This window comes from Trypanosoma cruzi, genomic scaffold (assembly GCF_000209065.1).
Source record: "Trypanosoma cruzi strain CL Brener 1047053517029 genomic scaffold, whole genome shotgun sequence".
Classification (NCBI taxonomy): domain Eukaryota; phylum Euglenozoa; class Kinetoplastea; order Trypanosomatida; family Trypanosomatidae; genus Trypanosoma; species Trypanosoma cruzi.
In genome coordinates this window covers 88,825-110,550 of record NW_001849552.1, presented here as the reverse complement: position 1 = coordinate 110,550, position 21,726 = coordinate 88,825, and the positions used below count along the sequence as shown (strand labels likewise).

Here is a 21,726-nt window from a genome sequence, read left to right as displayed (position 1 = left end):
AATTGAACGATGTAGCTTTGCAAAGAGGTCAAAAAATCATAAACGAGGAAAAAAAGAATAAATAATTTGCCTCTATTTATTAATTTGAGATTGTGAGGTCGAAGGTGCGGTTCTTTTTTTTTTTTTTCTTTTACAGGCTGCAATAAAGAGAAATTTGAGTAAACTTTTGGTTTTTATTACCCTTTTGTAAAGGAAAATCACGATATAAATATACTTTCACCCTCACATCCCCTTAAAAATCCCAAAGAGGGATGCATCCCAGTCTTTTTTAGATTGCTGTTGCGCATTCTTTTTTTTTTTAGTACTTCCTTTTCCCTCTCCCCACCCCTCTCGCACCACGTGTACAGACAAGAAATATCAGCAGAAAAAAAAGAACGAGGGCCCTTGAGAGCGTTGACGATTGCTGTGTCTATCTCCGCTTGGCTTTTGCTTTCTAAGGACAGAAACGGGGAGGCAAAAAAAAAAAAAAAGAAATAGAGAATTCAATAACTGAATCATTGCGTCTTGCTTCATAAGTAAAAATATATACATATAGATATCAAGAAGAACAGAAAATTGTGCCAGACATGAAGGGGCTGTGTTGGGTCACCCGGGTTCTTCTGAAACGCAAAACACCGTCTACAGTGAGCAACGAAGTCAGTGTGCTCTCGTCCGTCACAAATACTCCCTTTTCTTCATCGTGTCAGGCCATACTGCGAGCGGTAGCGAGGACAAGACACTATGTGAAGAGGTACTGGGTGACGCTGCCACAGTCACGCCGCACTTGCAATGCGGTGGTACTCCCTGGCGAGTCCCCGACGGTGATACACCTGAATGTGGAAAAGGTTTTGCCCTTCACAACATTACCCAAGAAGATACAGAAGCGCATCATGGATGAGCACCCACCATTTTTTGGCTCTGGTGTTGGTATTCTTTCCACACGCATGAAGTGGAAGGCCGTTACGGCGGAGCGCCTAATAAGGCTCCTGAATGAAGATGAAGAAGATCGTGCGTTGTACATTGATGTTGCCATTGCGGATCAGCTAGGCGTGAAAGTGAATGCAAAGGATGCCATTGATATCCGGAAACAAAGTTCAATTTCAGTGTACAATGCTGAACAGCTGGATGATCCGTACAAGGGAGAGCCACAAAAGGGAGTTGCTTTGAATGCAATGACAGGAAAAAGACTTGGACAACCGGCTCACGATATCCTTCTTGCTGTGGGTATCATGCGGGGCTACACTTCACCCATGTGGGTGGCGGAAAAGCAGCTCAAACATCTGAATTTGGAGGTACGCGAGAGCCGCAAAGGTGAGGGTGTACTAGCTCCTAATATGACGGGATTGATTGTCTCTCTCTCACAGCTTCCAAAGGACGCACAACAGATGTTATTAAAAGAGCTACGCGAAAACCACTCCGATGCCTTTGGGTTTGATCTGTACTTTCTTTACAATGTAAATGGATGGGAGGTAATGCGGTCACGGGTTCTTGTTAAGCATATGGCGGCGGTGAACGATTCCCAATATCCATACCATTTTGTTAATTTGCGAGATTTTGGACTGCAAAATGTGAAATTTGCCGATTTTGCTGGAGAGTGTCAACGGAAATTAAAACCCTTGGGCCCAGAAGTGCTGGATACAGAGACAACACAGGACGACAAAGCCGATGAGAATAAGAATGAGGGGAGAGGAGGACTTGCCCTTCAGATTGCTCGTTTCTCAGGCGGACGTGGTTCAAAGGGAAGGGGTGTCTCGACAAAGGTTTTTTTTGCGGAGGACGCCACACTTCGAAGATACTACAACGCTGTGTGCTTGTCGGAACCCCATTTAGCCGTTCCCGCAGTGCGTTCAGTTGCCATTCTAAATGGCAAACTTATTGGTCGTCGCGACGAGGCCAAACTGCGTTCCTTTGCTCTCAAGCACAAATTTTCTAGCCCTATTTGGGTGACACCGATAGGTGCCAGGCGCATGGGAGTCGGAATCGAGAAAAAGCATCTCAACAAGTTTGTTGCGATTGGTGCGGGGGCAGTGGAGGATCAGGGCGACGATGTAGTCGAAGAGTTTTACAATTTGGATGATTTTGCCGACCCCAATGAGATTCTTTCTATTTTTCCAAAGAAAAGTAAATCGGCGCACTTTTTACTGGACTCTAAATGGCGTCCTGTTTTGGGTAAGCAACGTCAGGATTACCTGACTTCCCTGAAGCGTTCGACACCGCTTTGGATTTCAGTGAACGAGTGCCTCATGTCAGGGTTTGAGCCCAAGCCAGAATCTCAGTCCTTCTCGTTCCCGTCAGAAAAGAGGTCAACTGGCTCTTCTGGAGGTATAAAACTGTACAATTCTCAGCTTACAACTGACCCTGTTCGGGTTATAGGGCTAGCCACGGTATACACAAGGCCTCAAGGCCACACTCTATAACACTTTTTGTTGTCGGAATTTTTTGAATGTAAAACTCATGCAGTGCATCTGCAAATTGATTTTTTCTCTTTTTTTTTTAAAGAGAACCAGATGTGTTTTTAAAAGACCGGTGGAGGAAAAGGATAGAGAATGTCTGTCCGTGTGTGTGTGTGTTTCTTTGTGTGTGGTGAGAGGGACAGGACGGTATAGGTTTAACTGAAGAGGCGCACGTGCGCAGAATGACAAGGCATTAAAAACGCAATATATTTCTTCCCAATGAATAAAAATGTGTCTTTTTTTTCTCTGCTACTTTTGCAAAACAAAAAAAACAAAACAAAAAAAAGAAGGCCGCCGGTCTAGCCTAGAGAACCTTATTGCTGAGAAAAGCAGAAGCGAGTGGTTTCTTTCGACGTAAAGGTGTGTTACTGTCTTTGTGATTGTGCGAATCAGTGGACTGTGCGCTTTCCATGTGAAGACGCAACTGCAAAAAGTTGTCTCTTAGGTCACTGGTCTCTGGAACTTTATTCTTTATTTTTATTTTTTTGGGGCACAATTCTACCGTCAATGACATCCGTTTCCGCACGGCATGTCATCAAAGATCAGCGATTGGACGCCTAACAGTATACAAGGAGAGAATAAGGGAGAAACAGGCTCATGCTTTTTTCAAATCTTATTTGCTCTCGCGCGTCACCTGCTCAACTTGTGATGCTTTTTCCGACATGAGCGTTCAGAAGCTCCTGCGTCCCTTTGCGACGATGCGAAAAGTGCGGTCCTTGTACGGGGAGATGATTTGAGAGTTGGAACCAGCGGTTAGGAGGGTTATTGTTATTTCCAGGTGATCTTTTCCCGGTGGTGAGCTGGTGGACACCTCCCGTGGGCGTTCTACCCGGTTGGAGCAGATCATCCTTCTTGGCGAAAATATTCCGGCAAAACCGATTGTTGGGTTTCGTCGCCTAATTGGTGAGAGGAATGATAGAGATCACTTGACTCAGCGATCTGGGGAAATGGAGCTCCCCCGCAAATTTGACGAAATTTGTGTTTTGAGCTGTTTTGAGAAGTTGTGATGCATTACACTCAGGGGGAGCATGGTTTCTACGTTACTCGCAATATCGCCCGAAATCGTGGAAAAGGTTGGGGGAGCAATTGCTCGAAGCATTTTGAGTCATTACTAGAAAAACTGGGTCTGATAAAAGAAATATTTTTCTGAGGGAACTGCAGACAAGTGAACGAGTTGGGGAGGAAAAGAAGACATGTTGTGTGGTCTTCTGGAAGAACTGATTTTTGTCGGCCATCTTTTGCATAGGCGAAGCTGCTGTTTAGAGGAGAGGCTGTGTGTGAAGTCGGTATCTTCAGGTTGGACTTATCGATTAGGAAATACACTCTTTCTTTGCGACTCTGATATTGATATATATTTTTTGCCTTCATGGGTTTACTAGGAGCTTGTGAAAAGAATGATCACGGGAGAGCTGGCTAACTTAATTAATGTATGTGTATATCCTGATAAATGAATGCATTCTTTATGATACTTTCTACCGTATGAATCTTTTGGGAAGAACGCGACTTTGTAGGGGCAGGGAGCCGATAGAGGCCGGATAATATTTTAAATTTTATTTTGCCATCCCACCCACCCCCTTGATTCCCACCACGCGGCGGGGTCTTGTGGTTGGAGGACCCCAAAGTCTGCCACTTCGTAAGTAATAATATTTCAAATCCTAACTGAGGACAAAGGACCATGCTAATGGTCCACAGAATTCTATATATTGAATGAGAATAAAACATTGAAGCAATTAACTAAAGAACCTTTTTTCCTAACTTGTTTGGTTTCCATAGATAATTTCAGGATCCGGCCAGCTGCCCGGAAGATTATTCATATTTGTATGTGCATCTATTAGGGGTGATCGCTGAGCCATGAAGGGAACAAATGTCTTTTTTTTGGAGGGAAACGAGAGGACGGGAGGGTGTGAGTGGAAATGAGTGGTATATGAGCGACATTCTGATTCCCCACTGCTGCCTTGGGGGCAACGTCGCCTGTACCTGTAGTTGACAAGACAGCTGAGAGCAATGGCAACCACTTCTTTTACCTTTTTATTTTTATTTTAAGGCACACACCAACCAGCCCCTTCAGTGTTCTGGAATACATGCCGGTGGCCAAAGTGCGGTGCGAGAAATGTGTGGTTTCAAGCAGCATCAGTACAGCGGTGGCACCACGAAATACGCTATGGTGCCATTCGCTGGCGATGTGGCGAGATTTACTTTGAACTTCCTTAAGTTTCTATTTCTTCTTTCTAGATGCCTTCTTGTAAAGTCCCCTCGTTATGCTTCTCCCTGCGGCTCACCGTGGCTAATTATAGGCCGGTTCGAAGGCCCTTCATTCAATTGCTATGAGTGGGCGTGGTTCAAAGACTGGCCGAGAACTCTCGGATTCCTTGTTGTTACTACAATGTGGGCTAAGGGGCTTTTTGCCTTCTTTTCCAGTACACACCAACCAGCCCCTTCAGTGTTCTGGAATACATGCTGGTGGCCAAAGTGCGGTGCGAGAAATGTGTGGTTTCAAGCAGCATCAGTACAGCGGTGACACCACGAAATACGCTATGGTGTCATTCGCTGGCGATGTGGCGAGATTTACTGTTGATGAGAGTACTCACCAAAACTTCTCTTTTGTGTTGGTTGCCGTGATTAACTGTGAGAGCTGTTTTGATGCATTCTTTTGTCTGGTGCGTGAGTGTTTTCTGCCTCTTTCCTTTTCTCGCAGTTTTAAGGAAAATCAAGGAATAAAATAAAAAAGTTGAAAAGGGGGATAAGAAATTAGTTTTATCAATTTTTTTTTTTTTTTTGAGTGCTGCAGGTCTATTTGTCGCTACTGATGCGTCTCCGCGATATCCTCATAGTATGTGTTGCCATAATTTTCTGCATTTTTGGCTGGTCTCAGGAGGGCGGTCTCATAGTTTGGCGGAACTTTAAGATTCCCGTAACCGACTCTGAGGTCAGTAAATATGTTATGAGTAAACCCGTGGTGCTGGATTTAATGGGTGACGGACGACCGGTGTTGCTCGCAAGCACAAAATATGGATCTTTGGAGCTGTTCAAGACACATTTGGCGAGAGTCAACTCGGAGGACGTGTTTGTTTCTATCCGTCCCAGTAGTTCACTGAAAACGCTCTTTCGGATCGTGGCCATTGCTGCTGGAAAACTCAGTAGAACAAGCAAGGAAAACGCAATTGTTGTGATATCGGACGACTTTAGACTGCGTCGAATTTCGCCCCACGATCTTACGGAGGTGTGGGATGTTCCTTTGAGTGCCTCGTGGATCGAGACGTATCATGCCTCCGTTAGCGTTGTTCCGGAGCGGATTCACGAGCAAGATGAGGGCACAGTTCTCGTGGCAATGCAGGTTGCAGGTCCGAATGGGACGGAACTGATGTTGTATGCTGCCTTTAATGGTGCCGATGGCCAGGCGCGATGGCACTACACATCGGACGCAGAGAATTCCATTGGAGAGGTACTTGGCGAAGAGTGTAATGATGGGGTGGAGTGTCTCCCTCCCGACAATGATACATCACTGAGGCGCAATTCCATCTTCAAGAGCCAGGGGGTCAAAAATCAATTTCGAGCACAAGAAAAGCCATGGACTTTTTACCGTGAAGCGATCATTACGCTTCTTCCGCACCGTTATTCTCACCCATGGGATGAACACATTCATCCACATGTTTTCTTTCATGCCAAGAACAGAAAGAAGCGTTCCTTCCGGGCGGGAAACAGAGTGGTGGTAAAATATAAGGATCGGCTTATTCGAATGAACAAGGAGGACTACGGAGCTCTTGGGGAGAGATTGGGTGTTATGAATATGCATGGTAATGCGGCAACTACTGTTAATAAAAGCCGTCGTCGGGCTGCGAATGCGATGATCTTTCACAGTAAGAATGGCATCGAGGTGATTCATCTTTATACGGGGAGTGTGATTACGAGATTGGGACCGCTAAAATCCTCAGGGGTATATTACCACGACATCAACGACGACTTTCAAGTTGATGCCATTGGGACGCAAATAGGACCACGGATGGAAATGCACTCCCGTCATGGTGTGGACTTGATTGACGATTGCCTTGGTGTAATCCACACGGGGATTCCTGTAGCGGAGGACCAATTGTTCAATGCGACAATCTGCGACACAGAGGGATTTTTTGGTCGTCTAGACCTTATTCACCATTTTATTGATAATGATATACGAGGGGAGGACGCTCCTCACGCACTCAATACCCTTGAGCTCATTGGAAGCCGCAGCGTTCTGTCGAAGAATACCCGAAGTGTTACACCACTCGTAGTGCAGCTGCACACAACGAAGGGCCGGGATTTGTTCCAGGTAGAACGGCACGCAGTGTTCATGATTGACTCTGGATTGGTTACTTGTGTGGATCCTTCGCGTCGTCGGGTGATATGGCGTTCTCAAACGGCTGCCGGTTTCTACGGTCTTCGTGAAGCAGCTGAGGCAGATGCAGGTATGGCAGGAATGTCTGCAAAGGAACGAATGCATCGTGCAGTCTCCTTTCCGCATTTGGCTGCGTACAGCTTTTACAGAGGCCAAGACGAGTCTGCTATGAGCGTCAGTGGATCTGAACGGTATCTTCGCACGGATCCATTTATTATAGCAGTAGGGGAGAGGTATATGTGTATTCTGAGCACCAGGACTGGTCGTGTGCTGCGAACGATAGCGCTGGAACATCCTCCTGTGGCCCCTGTAATTGTGCGGGACCTAAATGGTGATGGGATAAATGACATTATTGTTGTGACAAAAAAAGGGATTTACGGCTTTGTCGTGGGGACGCAGACGTCGTCGGACACAGTCACAGCTCTGATGATTCTCATGGTGGCTCTTCTGGCAGTTCTTTTTGTTGTACGTGAGATGAGTGTGGCGGATGAAAGCAAGACAGAATTTCTTCCCACCAGCGTGCATGACGCACACCGGGCAGCACACAAGATGGTGAGGCGCGCCACTGACTGATTGTTGCTTCATAGGAAGGGTGATAAGGAGGGAAGCCATTCTTCAGAAGGAATTGAAGTGCGATGAGCTGCAGGGTGTTTGGAGGCTCTCATTTGTTTTTTTTTTCATTTTCTTTTCCCTTTTATGTTTTTTTTTTTTCTTCGTATCGTTGATGAAAAAGAAACACTATTTTGATTTGTCTCTTTTTTTTCCCTTTTTATGTATATAATTTCTGCCTTTATCGCTCTTTATTCATTGTTTTACTGCTGTTGCGTCACGGTGAAGGGATTTACTCCGACAGTGAAGCTTGCTGGCAGCAACACCATTAGTAACTTGACTGCCCATTAATCTCTCCATAAGGGGCGATAACAGCGAGAGGCATCGCCACCTAATTGTGCTGCCTGTCGGCGTGTGTAATTGTGTGTCCGTGTCCGTGTCTGTGTGCTTGTTGAACGGGAAGGTATTCTCTCAACAGAGGACACTGGGACAGCAGGCAGACGGCAAACAAGCAGCCGTATATATATATATAGTGTGAGCCACCTCATTTTGAAGGGAAGGGAGTACCATACAAAAAAGAAAAGCAAATACTCAAGAAGAATTTAATAAACACACACAAAAAGAAAATAAGTAAAGACGCAAAGAGGGTCAAGAGGACTCTGCATTGCCGGTGCTCTGAGCCCTTCAACAGCGGCAGTGCGTTTAAGGCGGAATTTTTTTGCGTTTTTTAATTTTTTTTGTCTCCGCCCATTCGTCGTGTGTTCACGGAGAGGGTTTTGCATCGGCGAAGGACCGCGCTTGTTTGCCGAAATGGGCGATCAGGCTCCCAATACAGATTTAGGGCCTCTTATCGGAGATGCACTCACGAAAGTGAACAACGATATTTTGTTCACGGACGACTCTGCACTGCCGGGTACGGAGAAGCTGCATGCCTACAGTAGCAGTGTAGCTTCTTGGTCTTCGCCCATAACGGCTGTGGGAAATGGTACGTGCGAGACATCGCCTACTGTTGAGGCATTTTTTCCTCTTCCGACCCACGCTCCGATTTCACCTGCTGAGGCCTACGTGCGGGCAATTATGAGGGGAATGGAGGAATTACAGGAAGATGGCGGTATTCTGAAGTCCATCTCCAGGGCACGCAACGAGGTTTCGCCATTTAAGGATGGAATGGCTGTTTTTGAGGTTTCGTGGTTTGCCGCAATGCGTGATCTTGCCCTCAGCTCCATGAAGGCTGCGAGGATGCATCTGCAGTCGTCAGCAGCGGAACTGGAATTGCCACCTGACGGAAAAGCTGAGATCGACGTTGAGGTTGCGCGGAAGTCATTCCTACTACATTTAGGAGAAATGACTGAAAAGATGGTGCAGAGATATTATTATCAGATGTTTTTTTGCCGAAGACGTTTTCCACCTGAACTTCAGCTTCTCTTTGGGCAACTGAATGAAAGATTGACGCAGAACCTTCTAGCGACTTCAACGGGGTTTCCGAAATTGTTGGCTGCGTCATCGGTGGAAGAACTTGATGCCGTCCTCATTCACGACTTTGATGTATGGATTTCGCACTATTTTCCATATTTCAAACACGCGATCTCCTCCGGGAGGCCGATGCAGTTGATTTGGGGGGAGAACAATTCCCTAAAGAAGGAAGAGGTGGCTTTTCAGGTTTACACTACAGCCACGCGGGTAAATTTGAAGAAAAACAACAACCGGTTGAAGAAAGGTGCACTCTTTCCTGTCAAATGGATGGATGAATTGTTGCACTGGCTCTGTAGCAGTGAAGATGCGGCTTTGCCACCACCTGGCCCCTTTGACACTTTACAATTGGTGGAGCTTTCCTCGGATCGCCCGGTGAAGCATATACTGCGAGAGGGGAGTCCAGAGTCAGATGTTATTCCCGAGGAGCTTTTTGATCTTTTTTGGGGGCTTTTTGGAGGTGGTCCAAAGTACTTGGTGGAGGGTGTGTTCAGCATGCAGCGGAACATCGAGGAGCGCCTGAGTCCCCCGCGTGTTTCTCTCGCATTTTTCTTTGAAGACATGGGTTGTCAGCCCTTAGTCTTGAAGCGTGTTCTACACCGTGCCGAGGTGTCGGAGGTGATGCGGCGGGCTCTGAGGAAGTTCCAAAAGCGCCACCACAACTGCCGGGATTCCGAAGGAGGGAAGTTGGATGCAGAACTGTGGTACGCCGCGTTGTGTGCTGAGAATGGTGTGAATATGTACGTTACACATGTCCGGGGTGTGTTACTGGAAGAACCGCAATTGGTTTCGAACCAGCGCACAACGTCTGTTGGGGACGTTGTGGGGCAAATGAGACAAATCGTGCCGACGGAAACGAACACGGAGGCTCCAGAACTTCAGTTTCTACTGCGTTTGCAGGAAAAAATAGACCGCTTGACGTTGGAGGCACGTGGTGTGTGCGGTCTTCCAAACATTGGCAACACATGTTACATGAACAGTGCGCTACAGTGTCTCTCCAATATTAGGAGTATGCGCCGCGCCTTGTTTTTTCTTCCTCTTTCGGAGTACGTGAATCCAGTGGTCACGAGAGAGATGGTGTGCCTTCTAATTGACATGTGGTCGGGCATGCAACAGTCAGTTGATACTCACGGTCTCAAAACGGCGATTGGACGCGCGGTAAGCCGCTTTGATTCGTATGAACAGCAGGATGCCATGGAGTTTATTGAGGCGCTCCTTGACTGCATGCATGAAGAGATGAATACGGTCTCTGCTAAACGTTACCGGGAGGTTCTCGACTCTGACGCGTCTATTCCCACACAGAGGATGTCAGAGATCTTTTGGAAAGATTTTCTTAATAATAATCGGAGTTTTATTCCACATCTCTTTTTTTTTCAGACAAAAACACGATTGGAGTGTCTGACTTGCGGGGCATTGACTACTCTGTTTGAGAACAACCTTTCTCTCACCGCGACTGTTGTGACGCCGGCGAAGAAGCGCACTTTGGAGGTAATCGTTCTGTTGCCTACAGGAAAAAGAGTGCGTCTGCGGCTTAAAGTGACATGCGATAAGAAAGGTGATGTTTACACCACGGACATTGTGCGCGAACTGACGGAGAAGTTTTGTTCTGAAAATGTCGTTGCCGTGTCGACTCGCGTTCATGCATTTTCAGCGCCGCCCATTTCTTTCTACGCCGGTGACGACGATGGCAACATGAACGGAAACATCAGCAGTAGCGAAAACAGTGGAGAGAAGAATAATAAGGGCGACGAGGAAGAAGTTGATGTGGGAGGGTCCGTGCTGGATGGCTACCGGCTCATCATTCACGGCGACGATGCCAAGCCGTTGCCGGCAACTGATGAGCTACTCTACGCCGCCGCCGTTCCTGTGGCGACGGAACTCGACTCAAAGCGTGAGGATGTGCCGGAGGAGCAGGAGACACAAAAGAGGGCGGAGAAGGATGAGACGAGGGATGAGGAGGAGGTGCGCGTGTGGTACTTTCTCAAGGGAAGAAGGACGTCGGTTTATGCGCTGCATGAGCCTTGCTACGTGGAGTGGCTTCCCGCGAAGGTATTTTCCGATTACTCAAGTCTGGCACGTCACCTTCATGAGAGGGGACGGGAGCTGGGCAGGCGCTTCTTGAAGGAGAGGTTCCCTTCCATGGACGAAATGCAGGCCCCGGCGCTTGACCCAATAACGGGGGAACAACTGACCGGCGATGACCGGCGCCAAATTCGCGTGTTGTACCAAACGCACCGACACGACACCAGTCATCTCATTATCCTCGACGACTCTGAGGATGAGTGGATGAAGTTTGGGGGAATGAACGCCATTTGCCAACACTCAGGCGAGTCAAGAGTTTTGCTGGAATACGACGATTTTCTGTTGGCCCCGAATGAGAGCTTTCAGTGCATGTTGCACCCCTCTGTGTGCACCCCAAGACGGCATTCCATCCGCGGTTTTTTGCCGCACTTCAACGAGATGGACAATGCGGTCACCTTGGAAGAATGTTTGGAGTCGACGTACTCCCCTGACATCCTAGCAGGGGACAACGCCCGTGAATGCAGCAAATGCAAGGCGCGTCGTGACAGCAAAATTGAGCGAAGACCATTTTTGATGCCGCCCTGTCTTATCATTTCCCTCAAGCGCTTCAGAGTGCACATGGAGGAGGCGTCGAAGAACAACACGCGTGTGGCATTCCCGATGGAGCTGGACATGACTCCGTACATGGATCCGGAATCACCGGTGCAAAACGCAAAGTACTCACTGCGCGGTGTCGTGACCCACAGGGGGGGCATCAACCATGGTCATTACACCGCCACCGCGCTGAACGATAGTTGCAAAAGGTGGGTTCAATACGACGATTGGCGCACCTCTTTTTTGGAGGGACCTTCCACGAAGGATGCGTTTATCCTCTGCTACGAGCGTGAAGAAGTCGAGGCAGACAGATCCAGGCAATCTACCGGCGAAACGAGCAGGTTGTAAAAGATGTGTTTTTTCTCTACCCTTCTGGTAGAGGGAACCTATTTGGTGATTTAATTTTTTTCTTTTTCTGGTTTGTGTTTCTGTATGTGTGTATACGCTTTTGCGTATTCCTTTTTTTTTTTTTCCTGGCTCTTAGTACCCACTGGCATCCGGTGCCAGGCCATCAACACAAAGCCAGACCCTTCTCCTGCCAGCAACAGGAGGAAAACAGACAGACACCCACAGAAGAAGAAAAACAACGCCAACACAAAAAACCTGGATCCTTGTGTGCCTGTTTATGCAACCTTGCCTGGTCTTTTTGTTTCACTACTGTAATTTGGTTGCAGCATTTGTTTGGACTTTTGTTTTGATTTGATTTTTTCCGTTTTTTTTTTTTTTTACTTTTTGTACCATTCTTTGACGTGCATGTTCTTACATACACACCCACACACGCACACAGAGATAGCGGATACGTGAAAACGTAAGCCAGCAATCTTTGTATCTCCATCAGGGGGAAAAGTAAAACACTCAGCAGCAGGTAATCAAGGAGAGCAAAAGCAAGATAGCAGACATGGCCACAAATACCGCGGCTGCTGATGCTGATAGGCGCCGCTCACAGGTGGCCGTTGGCATCCTTGCTGCCCAGGCGGAGGTGATCCGTCAAGAGGAGGCCATTAAGCAGCTCGTGGCGGATAATGAAAGGCTCAAAAAGGAGATAGCAGCTGTGAGCGGAGTACCATACGATTACGTCAAGGCCGACAAGTTCTCGGCGCTGAAAGGCGAAGTGGACTCTTTGGAACGACGATACCAGTTTGAAAAGATGAAGAAGAACGAGTTGACGAGGCAATACCAACTGGCTCGAATCGATCTCCTGCAGAGCCGTCGATTGAAAGGTGGCGTGAATGCAGAAAAGGAAAATGCCGAGGCGCTCCAGCGTCAGGTAGAGATCCTAGAAAACCGTTTGGATCAGGCATTAACGAGATTCAATGACGCTATTTCATACAACAAGGAGCTTCGTGATCACATTGGCATCATTCGAGAGGAACGCCGTGTCTTTCAGCGTGTGTACAAGAGGATGGAGGATGACCTTAGATCCAAGAAGAAACTTATGTCAGAACGCATTGAGCAGTCGAACAAAGACCTGGACGAGCGTGACGGATATCTGCGTCAGGTGGAGCAGCTGAAGAAGGCTATTAACGAGCAGAAGCAGGACTATGATGGGAAGGTGCGGGAGTTGGATATGGCCATGGTGGAGATCCGAGAGCTGCGGGAGGAGCAGCAAAGACTGCAACTTGAGCTTGAAGCCCGCCAATATGAGTTGGACGATTTCGAAAGCACAGCAAACACTACTCCCCCTGCTGTTGGAGACACGGGCAATAAGCGATTTCAACCACTCGATGACGCTGCCGATATCGCTCAAGAGGGCTTGGATGAGGAGGGTGAAAGGGAATCTCCTGCAGAAGACGACCCCGATCTTAATGAAGTTCTGAGGCAGCTCACTGAGTTCGCACAAAACGGTGACTTGTTATCATTGGCGAAGGAATATGAGTCACTTGGAGACATGAATTTCTCTCTTTACAAGTATGTCAATGAACTCACCACAAGCAGGGAGGAAATGGAGCGCGATATCTGCACTCTAAAATCTGTTATCGCGGCGGAGCACGAAAGTGAGGAACAGCAGAAACGTCTTATCAAGGACCTTGAGGAGCGTCTTGCGCAGACAGAGGAGCTTTTAGAGAGCCTCCATTTATCCACAGAGCAGCACAAGGAGGTTCTTGCGAATATTCGTTGTGTGACCGAAGATATCTTTGGTGCGTTGGGTTGCACCCTGGGGGATAGCAACAAAGCGCTTGCCGCCAATGCTCGTTGCACGGAGTCAAACCATCTGCAGTTTCTTGGGAAGATTGAAGAACGTGCCACGTTAATTATGTGTGCATTTCAGCGGCATCTGCGCAATGAGGCCAGACGGGGCGAGTTACCGACACCTCAAAAAGTAAAACGCCTCCTCGCTCCGGAGGGGGCCACGTCAACCACCGTCAACGACACCGCTGAGAAAGAGGAGGGTGCGTTGGAACGTACCGCGAAGCCACGGGGGGAGGAGGAGGAAGCTGCCTCTGTCGAAGCCTCATTGAAACCAGCAGGGGAGGAGGCAGAAACAAGGGCAGAGGCGGAAGCAAAATCTGAAGAGAAAGTTGAAGCGAAAACAGAAGAAACAGTGCCATTGGAGGGAGACGAGGATGTACTAACTTTTATTCCCATGATGAATATGGCGGGGGAACGCAGCGTCAACGCGGCGCGGCTGGTCCGTCAATTGTGCCTGCCGAGCGCACACCTCGGTGGCGACGAGGATGTCGAGGGGCTGGAGGAAGGGGAGGGCGATCGAGTTGTGTCGCATGAGGAGGTACGGCGACAGATGGAACGAAGGCTCGTTTCGAAGCGGGAACGCGAGGAACGTGCGCATCGCAGGAGGCGTGAGCTGAAGGAGCAGATTGCCGGTCAACCCAACACCCCACGGAAGAGACAATAACACCACGGATGAGATGGGCTCTCGAAAGAGATGCCAGGGGGAAATTTAGCTGACGAGAGGACCGGACGAAGGAAGCACAGTGCGAGCATGCAGGCGGGCAGGAGACGTGATGGGAGGACGGGACAATAGGGAAGAAGAACACAACACGGAGCGAAGAAGGAGGGGAGAAGACGAGAACATCGAGGGCGGCACGAAGCAAGAAGAACGTAATTAAAACATGAAGACGAAAACAGCAACCAGTGAAGCACGCACATACACACACACACACGCACATACACACATACAAATATATACACGCACAGAGATAGAGAGAGGGAGGGAGAGGGAGAGAGACGAAGCCATGACTTTAAAAAAAATGAAAAAAAATAAAAGAAAAAAACAACAACAGGAACGATAATAAAACAAAACAAAACAAAACAAAAAACATGCTTTTCCGAGCGATGGACAGGGAGGTGATGCCAATGTAATGCTGGTGACTTTTTTTTTATTCTGTATGAAGGGGTGTCACCATGTTGTATATATAATTAAATATCACATGCGTATCTGTCTTTTTCATTGTCTCTTCTTCTACCCACCTGTCCATACATGTACGCGTGTGTGTGTGTGTGTGGCGTTGTTTTCATTTGTCTTTTTTTCTCATGGCCTTTTGCCGATACTTCACCCATTCTTCCATTTTTTTTTGTTGTGGTTTTGCCTCATTTTTTTTTTTTCCCCATTTTTGTGCCTGCCTGCGATGCGAGTGGAGAGCGGGGAAGGCCAGCCGTCAGTATTATCTATGTATGCCAAATTTGGATGTTCCAAGACTGACAAAGTCAGTGACAGTGATACTGAATAGGGCGAGAAGGAGAGAGAGAATGTATGGAGGGTAAAGTAAGCTGCGTGCATCCAGTGTGGAGGTTATTTATTTGCAATGGTCTATTAACACTTTTTTTTTTTTTTTTTCACATACCCTCTTTTCTTTCTGTTGATGCACGCGGAGAACACATTTGGCAAGAAGGTAAAGTAAACGGTGAGGATATACACTCAAGGAGGGAGTGAAGGAACGGAGGGGACGGGCATACACTGTTGTTGCTTCGATCGCGACTAAATATATTGCGCGGATGGAGGGCAAGGCCGATCAGCTTGTGGAAGAGGCAGAGAAGTCCCTCAAGGGGTTTTCATTGTCTAAATATTTCGGCGGCGACAAATACGAAAAGGCTCACGGCAAGTTTATTCAGGCGGCAACACAATACAAGGCGTGCAGCAACTACGCAAAGGCTGCCAAGGCATATGGGCGAGCTGCTGAGATGTCAATGGCTAGTAAGAACGAGGTAGATGTCACAGCAGAACTTGAGGATGCCGCGAGATGCCACGTAAAAGCCAACGATAAGGATGCGGCAACGAGGTTGTACAGGCAGGTTGCTGAGTATTACGAGAGGAACCAAATGCACATTCGAGCTGCAAAGACATGCGTAAGCCTGAGCGAAATCACGGAGGGGTCTGCTCAGATCAAGTGGCTTGAGAAGGCTTCCACATACTATCGGATGCAGGGGTCACGGGTGTCAGCAGATGAGTTGATACAAAAAGTAGCAGAAGCAAAGGCAAGAATGGGAGACTATAAGGGCGCACATGAGTTGTATGAACAACTTGCTCGCGAAACACTGAACGACGCTGTGATGCGTGGTGGGGCGCGAAGGTTGTTCTTTATGGCGCTTTTGACGCAACTCGCTGGGATTACGAGGGAAAACTTTATGGAGGATCTAGCCGCGCTGCGTGAGCGGTTTGAGGAGTATCAGGACCTGGACACGCAGTTTGACCACCTCACTCGCGAGCATATGCTTGTGCAGGGTGTCATCGAGGCCATGGAGGTTGAGAGCGTGGAGAAGATGGAGGAGGCGATAGCTGACTATGATAACATCTGTGTGTTGGATGAGCTGAAGGAAAAGATGCTTCTCCGCGCCAAGAGAGCACTCGTCGGTCGTCTTGATGACCTTCGGTAAGTTTTGTTTTTGAAATTTCTCCTTTCACGAGCCAATAATCTTTAATTTATGTGGGGGTTTCCAGAAGTGAATGGGTGCCCTGTCGACTCCTCCTGCTGCGTAGAATGAGAAGGTCCATCCTGCTGGCCGCCGTGGTGTGTGTGTGTGTGTGTGTGTGTGTGTGTGGCATCGTTGCCGTGCCGCACCTTGCGCTATTCTCCTTCCCGGTGCTGTCATTATTATGATGATGTTGGTTGCTGTCGTTGTTGTTGTTGTTGGTGGTGGTGGTAGAAATCGGGGTGTTTGTGTTGGTACTGTCGCTGTTTCTTATATTTATCTATATTTTCTTGGCTTGTTGTGTTTGTTGTTTTTCATTGCGTGGGTTTGTCCGCGGGAAGAAGGAGGGAACGTCGCGGGTCGACTCACGGCACAGGACGGAAGGATGTCATGTTGTGTCTGCATCCTGCACTCCAGCGGTGTCTACTGCAGTCCCGAGCTCCTTTCTCAAGCTGCGTATGGTGTCTCCGCCATGTTTCACTCCCTCCAGACGTGCTCGGCGGACTTCATTCCTTCCGTCGCCGTTCTACGTGCCAACCCGATAGAGGGGGTGCGGTACGCGTACACGTCATGCGTCAACGAAGTTCCACACGATGCGGAAGCTAAGGATGAAGACAATGGAGCAGCAGAGCAACTGAAGAATGATGCTCTGCGAAAGACTGGACTCACTGCGCGCTTTAGTGGTCGCTCGGTTCTTTGCTTGCAGCAGGCCATTCTGCGCTGTGGAGACGCAGTAGATAGCACCAAAAAAGAGAGAAGTGAAAATGTGGATGTGTGGCGTTGCCTCACTGGCGCGTTGTTGACTGCGTGCTGTTTCCTCCGTGCACGTGTCGTAGAGAATGCACCAAGCGAAGCTGCTTCCATTGGTTTCTCCACTGCCCCTTCGGCGAGGGGATACTTGATGGTATTTAGTGATGTGCATGACGCCCCTGCGTTGTCATTTGCTTCGGAGTGCTCCTTTTCCGCAGCTGCATTACTGTTGACAAGACTGCATGCCACCGTACACGCGTTTGGTCCTGCGACACTCTGTAGCGTTGTGGGAAGTCGACTTCAGGCCCTGACGCGCTCTACTGGAGGCTTATGTGCTTCTCATTTTGCCCTTTCTCACGTGGGTTACATGCTGGACGGGGATGTAGCCGAGAGACTGCCGCAAGATGAAAATGTTACAGATCGTCAGGCGCAAGAACGCCTGGTGGAGCGGTATGTAGTGCGGCCTGTCAATTTGCCACAGGGGCCGAGCTCCATGTTTAACGCTGACGAATCCAACACCAGCTATTTGGCATGGCTTTGTCCCTCTTGCATGACGGTGATGGTGCGGCACCCGTGGGAGGACGAGGCGGTGAAGAACTGTCCGTACTGCTCTCTCGCTGACGGCACCGACGGAGAGAGCTAAAAAAGGTGCATGGACCCGAATTTTCGCCCCAGAGAAGCAGAAATCCTTTTTAGAGAAATGATGCATGCTACAATGAGTTTATTCGTTTTCCCTCCCTTTATTTGCTTTTCTGCTTATTGCGATATTTCTTCATGTGTCTTTCCTTTTTTTATTTTTCCCCACCATTCCCTCCACGCCACTTTTCCTTTTAGAATTGCCTCAGCCGCAACAGAGAGAGAGAGAGAGAGAGGTTGAGGAAGAGGGAGAGAGCTTGGTATAATATATATATATATATATTATATGTATATGTGTATAAATATATATTTTCTTTGAAAAGGGTTGGCTGATAGAAAGGGAGAGGGGAAAACCAAACTGTCTTGCACTGGGTTTTAATCATGACGACGGACAAAGTAAAAATTGTTTCGACAAACATCCACACCATGAGCGGTGATACGAATCTTTTTGTTCGGAGTCTTACTATTGCTCTGGTTGGACCCACGGCAGTGCTTCTTGCGGCGCACAACAAATACACATGTGCGCTGCTTATTTGGTTTTTCTTCTTTTTTGGGATGTTGGAGTGGTCAGGAATAAAACGGCATATCAAATTGGCAATTCTTTTAGATTCTGAACGCGGAGGGGACGACTCCAAGCATGAGGCTCTTCCAAAGGAGTATGCCGCACCAGTTTTTTCGCACAGCGCCGTAATAATCGTCAAGGCAACATTTTCATCGCTTGTTATTGTTGCCGCTTGTATAGGAGTGGATGTTTTTTTGCTTTTTTTGACTCTTTACTTCCTTGTTTGCACGCTTCTCACGTTATTTGGCCAAAACGACCCAGAAAAGGGAGTATCCGTTGCGAGACAAACAGCGGATAATGTGATGGCTCAATCTGCGTCTACCAGGCAAGTTTCTCTATCCTCGGAGAAGTCAAGAAGCGAAATGCTCTTGCTGTTTCTTCGGGAGGAGCTACGCATGGTTGCTGAGAAGGGACCAGCTGAGTTATTTATTAATTTCTGCCTGGAGTACTTTGGTTTTGTTTGGATTACGGGGGTAACTTACCCGATACTTGTGTACGACATTGAAGGTTTAGGGAGGCCGTGGATCTTGGCTTCGCTTGTGGGGAACTTCACTCTTGACATTGTGGCGCTCCTGGTGGGGAGATCAATGAAGGGCATGACGCATCCGTTGTGCCAATCCATTAGTCCTAAAAAGTCCATTGAGGGGGCAGTTTTGGGGGTTCTTGCGGGCGCCTTTATATTTCTTTGGAGTGTAAACTTTGCATCTGGTGGAGGGGTTCTGGAACGGGGTTGGGGACCGTTTTTTCTCAATTTTACTGCCGGTGTCTTGTTAGGTGTGATGGGGGTTGTAGGTGACCTTCTGCAGTCCCTGCTGAAGCGGACAGCACGGATAAAAGACTCGGGATACTTGATGCCAGGACATGGTGGCGTACTTGATCGCATTGATGGGCTTCTTCTTGTGTTCCCCACGATGTACTGCTGTATGCGTGTTATGAACCTGTTTTCCTGAGGATCGTGACGGCAGCAGAGAAACAGTCTTTTCTTAGGGAGTCACGGGGAGAAATGATTTGGCGGTTACTTCTGCCGTGTTTGCTCAAGAAGAAAAATATTTTTTTTCTTGGTTGTGTCGCTTTGTTTTTATCTCTACTTTTTTTCTTTTTTGTTTGAATTTTAACGACAACAAAAATAAAACACAAATGAAATATTCAATATGTGAGTTTTTTTCTTTTCTTTCTTTCCCTTCAATTTTGCCTCCTCACCGGGCGGCGAGAGTCAACACCACCAAAAGAAAAGCAAACCGGGGTAAGGGGAAGGATACGCAGTGCAATCATATATACTACTGCTTTGGCGTGGCAGCCGATATCTTTGAGATAGACGTGTGAACAAACGCGCGGCGGGAAACTTGTACCGAAGGTGCCTTATGAGCACCAGTAGCATTGACGGGATGGATGGGCTCATCGGGGCCGCCACCGCGTTCTTACGGGCGATGGGTGATGATCAGCGTGAGGGCTCAATTGAGTGGATGGAGCGGAGAAAGCAGGCTCTATTTGAGGGAGAGACCAGAGATGAAGAGATGGGGGTGAGCGAGTTATTGGAAAGGGTACACGAACGTCTTTCTGGTGTTGGCAAGGGAATCGCCGTCGGAGCAACGATGCCAACTGGGGTGGATGCGAAGGGAGGCACGTACTGGTTTGGTAAGAGGCCTCTTCCTGGCTTGACGGAGGAAGAGGTGGACGCGGCGCTGCAGTGGCTGTCGGAGGAGGAGCGTCGGCAACTTGCAGATGAGTTTGATGCATTGCGAAATGATGGGTTTGTGATACTGCGTACGCGTCACGTAGACCCGGCACCTGTGGGTGAAACAGTAGTGAAACGGGATTCAGAAACCCATGATGAGGACAATGGGAGGAATAGTGACAATGCTGACATTCCAATGAGCCCTAATAGGAGTGACGGTAAAAGCATGTTTTTTGGAGGGAACCTGTTGGAGGTGAGCTACGACGAAGAGGCCTGGCCGTTAAGCACACGACGCGAGATATGTGCCATGGCACCGGAAGGCCAGGAAATGGAAAAAAAGGCTGCCGCCAGTTTTGATAAACCAAACATGTACAGTAGGGATGCCGCTGCGCCCAAAACTGTTTTTTCATCGGATTCACTTGAATGTGCCACGCCCTCCTATGAGAAGGAACAGAGTGACTACATTCGCGATAAGGTTCGTATGATGTTACTTGCGAATCGTGTGGCAAAAGATGTTGAGCGCAACATTGTTGACGCCGCATTGGGTGTGGCTCAGGAATGGAGGAAAGAGCGAGAACGCAGGTTAGAGTTGCTTTTGGAACGACAGACGGAGGCCTTGCGGGACGCGGTTCGGGTGATGGAGTCACTGAAGACCTTACATCGTAGGGCGATGGGCGAGTACGTGGAGAACCCTTACCTCATGCAGACGTGGCAGCGCAACGAGTCCGCTCAGGTATGCCACAAGTGCCGACGTCCCTTTAATTTGCTCGTTATGCGGCATCACTGCCGTCGCTGTGGCCTCATTTTTTGTCAGCGTTGCTCTTCTTACGCCGGGATGCTCCCTGACAAAAACGCCAAGCGGCAAGTGGCCTCTCAGTGGTTACGCTTGTGCCAAGACTGCTATGAGATCTGCTGCGAATATCAGAAATGCGTGAGCACCTCATTTGCTGTTCCAAGGGGTCGTTGCGAGCGAGAGAGCCGTGCCCCGGAAACCCCCTCCTCAATTTTGCTTTCAAAGTATCCAAATGACGACGGTGTCCTCGAGGACAAATTACCGCCCTTCTATGTAGTGCTTCCTGAGGAGTGGTATACGGTGAGGACGATAACGGCGTCGGGGTGGCTGAACGTCATCCGGAATGTTCCGTATATGTTCTGTGAGAATTTCCAGGACGGGGTCAGTTCCCTTTCTCGGATGGCTCGCCCAGGCCTGGAACGTCTGCTGTCGTCCACGACGGAATCCGTAAAACGTATTACGGACGAAAAGTAGCTTGCAGTGAGGGAGAAAAAAAAGTTTAACGGCAACACTATATTCTTCTTTTTATTTGAAGCCTACGTCCGCATGATGCATTCATTTATTGTTGGCATGCGGTAGTTGCATTTCTTGTTTTTGTTTTTTTTGGTCGGGATGAATCCCTTTCTGTCTGTCTGTCTGTCTCCTCTTTTTTTATTTTTATTTTTTTATTTTTCACTGTTTTTTTGCCAGTGCCTATGTTGCGTGCGTGCGTGTCTGATCGCCAGGGAATTTCTTTACGGGTGGAAGAGGGCGGGATGCGTCTTTGTTTGCGTTCAAAAAAAGTGCTCCCTCCTTTTTATGTGGTTTGTGCGTGTCGCTCGCCCATTCCCGTCGGTGTTGTTGGCTTCAGCCCCGTCATCGCCGGAGGCAGACAAATTGCTAGGGAAGGAGGAGGGGGCGGGAAACCGACCATCAGAAAAGAAAAGAAATAAATAAGGAATACAAAAGCGAAGAAGTAAATGAGTTGGGGGCTGCGTATTGTTTCCTGAGTGAGGAACAGAGAGA

General features: G+C 48.2%; 8 protein-coding genes across 8 annotated transcripts, besides 19 other annotated features; all 8 read left to right on the top strand.

The window, feature by feature from the left end:
* Positions 1 to 3,512: part of a sequence feature (heterozygous, non-Esmeraldo-like haplotype) that runs on past the window's edge.
* On the top strand, positions 567 to 2,396 carry Tc00.1047053508707.194 (hypothetical protein, conserved; the record flags this gene model as incomplete). The annotated part of the gene is made up of 1 exon (XM_815633.1): positions 567 to 2,396. One exon carries the CDS (start codon positions 567 to 569, stop codon positions 2,394 to 2,396), a length of 1,830 nt encoding a protein of 609 aa, XP_820726.1.
* Positions 3,513 to 3,864: a sequence feature (haploid, non-Esmeraldo-like haplotype).
* Positions 3,810 to 4,243: a mobile genetic element.
* Positions 3,865 to 4,216: a sequence feature (areas merged during assembly that could not be assigned to a particular haplotype. This can correspond to areas where the two haplotypes were merged or to regions with more than two copies in the genome that were merged during assembly.).
* Positions 3,968 to 3,989: a sequence feature (AT_rich).
* Positions 4,217 to 4,264: a sequence feature (haploid, non-Esmeraldo-like haplotype).
* Positions 4,265 to 21,726: part of a sequence feature (heterozygous, non-Esmeraldo-like haplotype) that runs on past the window's edge.
* On the top strand, positions 5,239 to 7,374 carry Tc00.1047053508707.190 (hypothetical protein, conserved; the record flags this gene model as incomplete). The annotated part of the gene is made up of 1 exon (XM_815620.1): positions 5,239 to 7,374. The coding sequence occupies one exon, from the start codon at positions 5,239 to 5,241 to the stop codon at positions 7,372 to 7,374; it is 2,136 nt and encodes a 711-aa protein (XP_820713.1).
* Positions 7,466 to 7,515: a sequence feature (A-rich).
* Positions 8,161 to 11,784, top strand: Tc00.1047053508707.180 (ubiquitin hydrolase, putative; the record flags this gene model as incomplete). The annotated part of the gene is made up of 1 exon (XM_815619.1): positions 8,161 to 11,784. The coding sequence occupies one exon, from the start codon at positions 8,161 to 8,163 to the stop codon at positions 11,782 to 11,784; it is 3,624 nt and encodes a 1,207-aa protein (XP_820712.1).
* Positions 10,725 to 10,783: a sequence feature (CT-rich).
* Positions 12,113 to 12,162: a sequence feature (A-rich).
* On the top strand, positions 12,335 to 14,290 carry Tc00.1047053508707.170 (hypothetical protein, conserved; the record flags this gene model as incomplete). Its single annotated transcript, XM_815618.1, has 1 exon — positions 12,335 to 14,290. The coding sequence occupies one exon, from the start codon at positions 12,335 to 12,337 to the stop codon at positions 14,288 to 14,290; it is 1,956 nt and encodes a 651-aa protein (XP_820711.1).
* Positions 14,536 to 14,591: a microsatellite.
* Positions 14,592 to 14,623: a microsatellite.
* Positions 14,639 to 14,675: a sequence feature (T-rich).
* Positions 14,686 to 14,712: a microsatellite.
* On the top strand, positions 15,391 to 16,269 carry Tc00.1047053508707.160 (hypothetical protein, conserved; the record flags this gene model as incomplete). Its single annotated transcript, XM_815617.1, has 1 exon — positions 15,391 to 16,269. One exon carries the CDS (start codon positions 15,391 to 15,393, stop codon positions 16,267 to 16,269), a length of 879 nt encoding a protein of 292 aa, XP_820710.1.
* Positions 16,404 to 16,434: a microsatellite.
* Positions 16,502 to 16,526: a microsatellite.
* Tc00.1047053508707.149 (hypothetical protein, conserved) lies at positions 16,691 to 17,698 on the top strand (the record flags this gene model as incomplete). Its single annotated transcript, XM_815632.1, has 1 exon — positions 16,691 to 17,698. The coding sequence occupies one exon, from the start codon at positions 16,691 to 16,693 to the stop codon at positions 17,696 to 17,698; it is 1,008 nt and encodes a 335-aa protein (XP_820725.1).
* Positions 17,908 to 17,947: a microsatellite.
* Positions 17,957 to 18,001: a microsatellite.
* Positions 18,073 to 19,203, top strand: Tc00.1047053508707.140 (phosphatidate cytidylyltransferase-like protein, putative; the record flags this gene model as incomplete). The annotated part of the gene is made up of 1 exon (XM_815616.1): positions 18,073 to 19,203. The coding sequence occupies one exon, from the start codon at positions 18,073 to 18,075 to the stop codon at positions 19,201 to 19,203; it is 1,131 nt and encodes a 376-aa protein (XP_820709.1).
* On the top strand, positions 19,615 to 21,195 carry Tc00.1047053508707.130 (hypothetical protein, conserved; the record flags this gene model as incomplete). Its single annotated transcript, XM_815615.1, has 1 exon — positions 19,615 to 21,195. The coding sequence occupies one exon, from the start codon at positions 19,615 to 19,617 to the stop codon at positions 21,193 to 21,195; it is 1,581 nt and encodes a 526-aa protein (XP_820708.1).
* Positions 21,368 to 21,394: a sequence feature (AT_rich).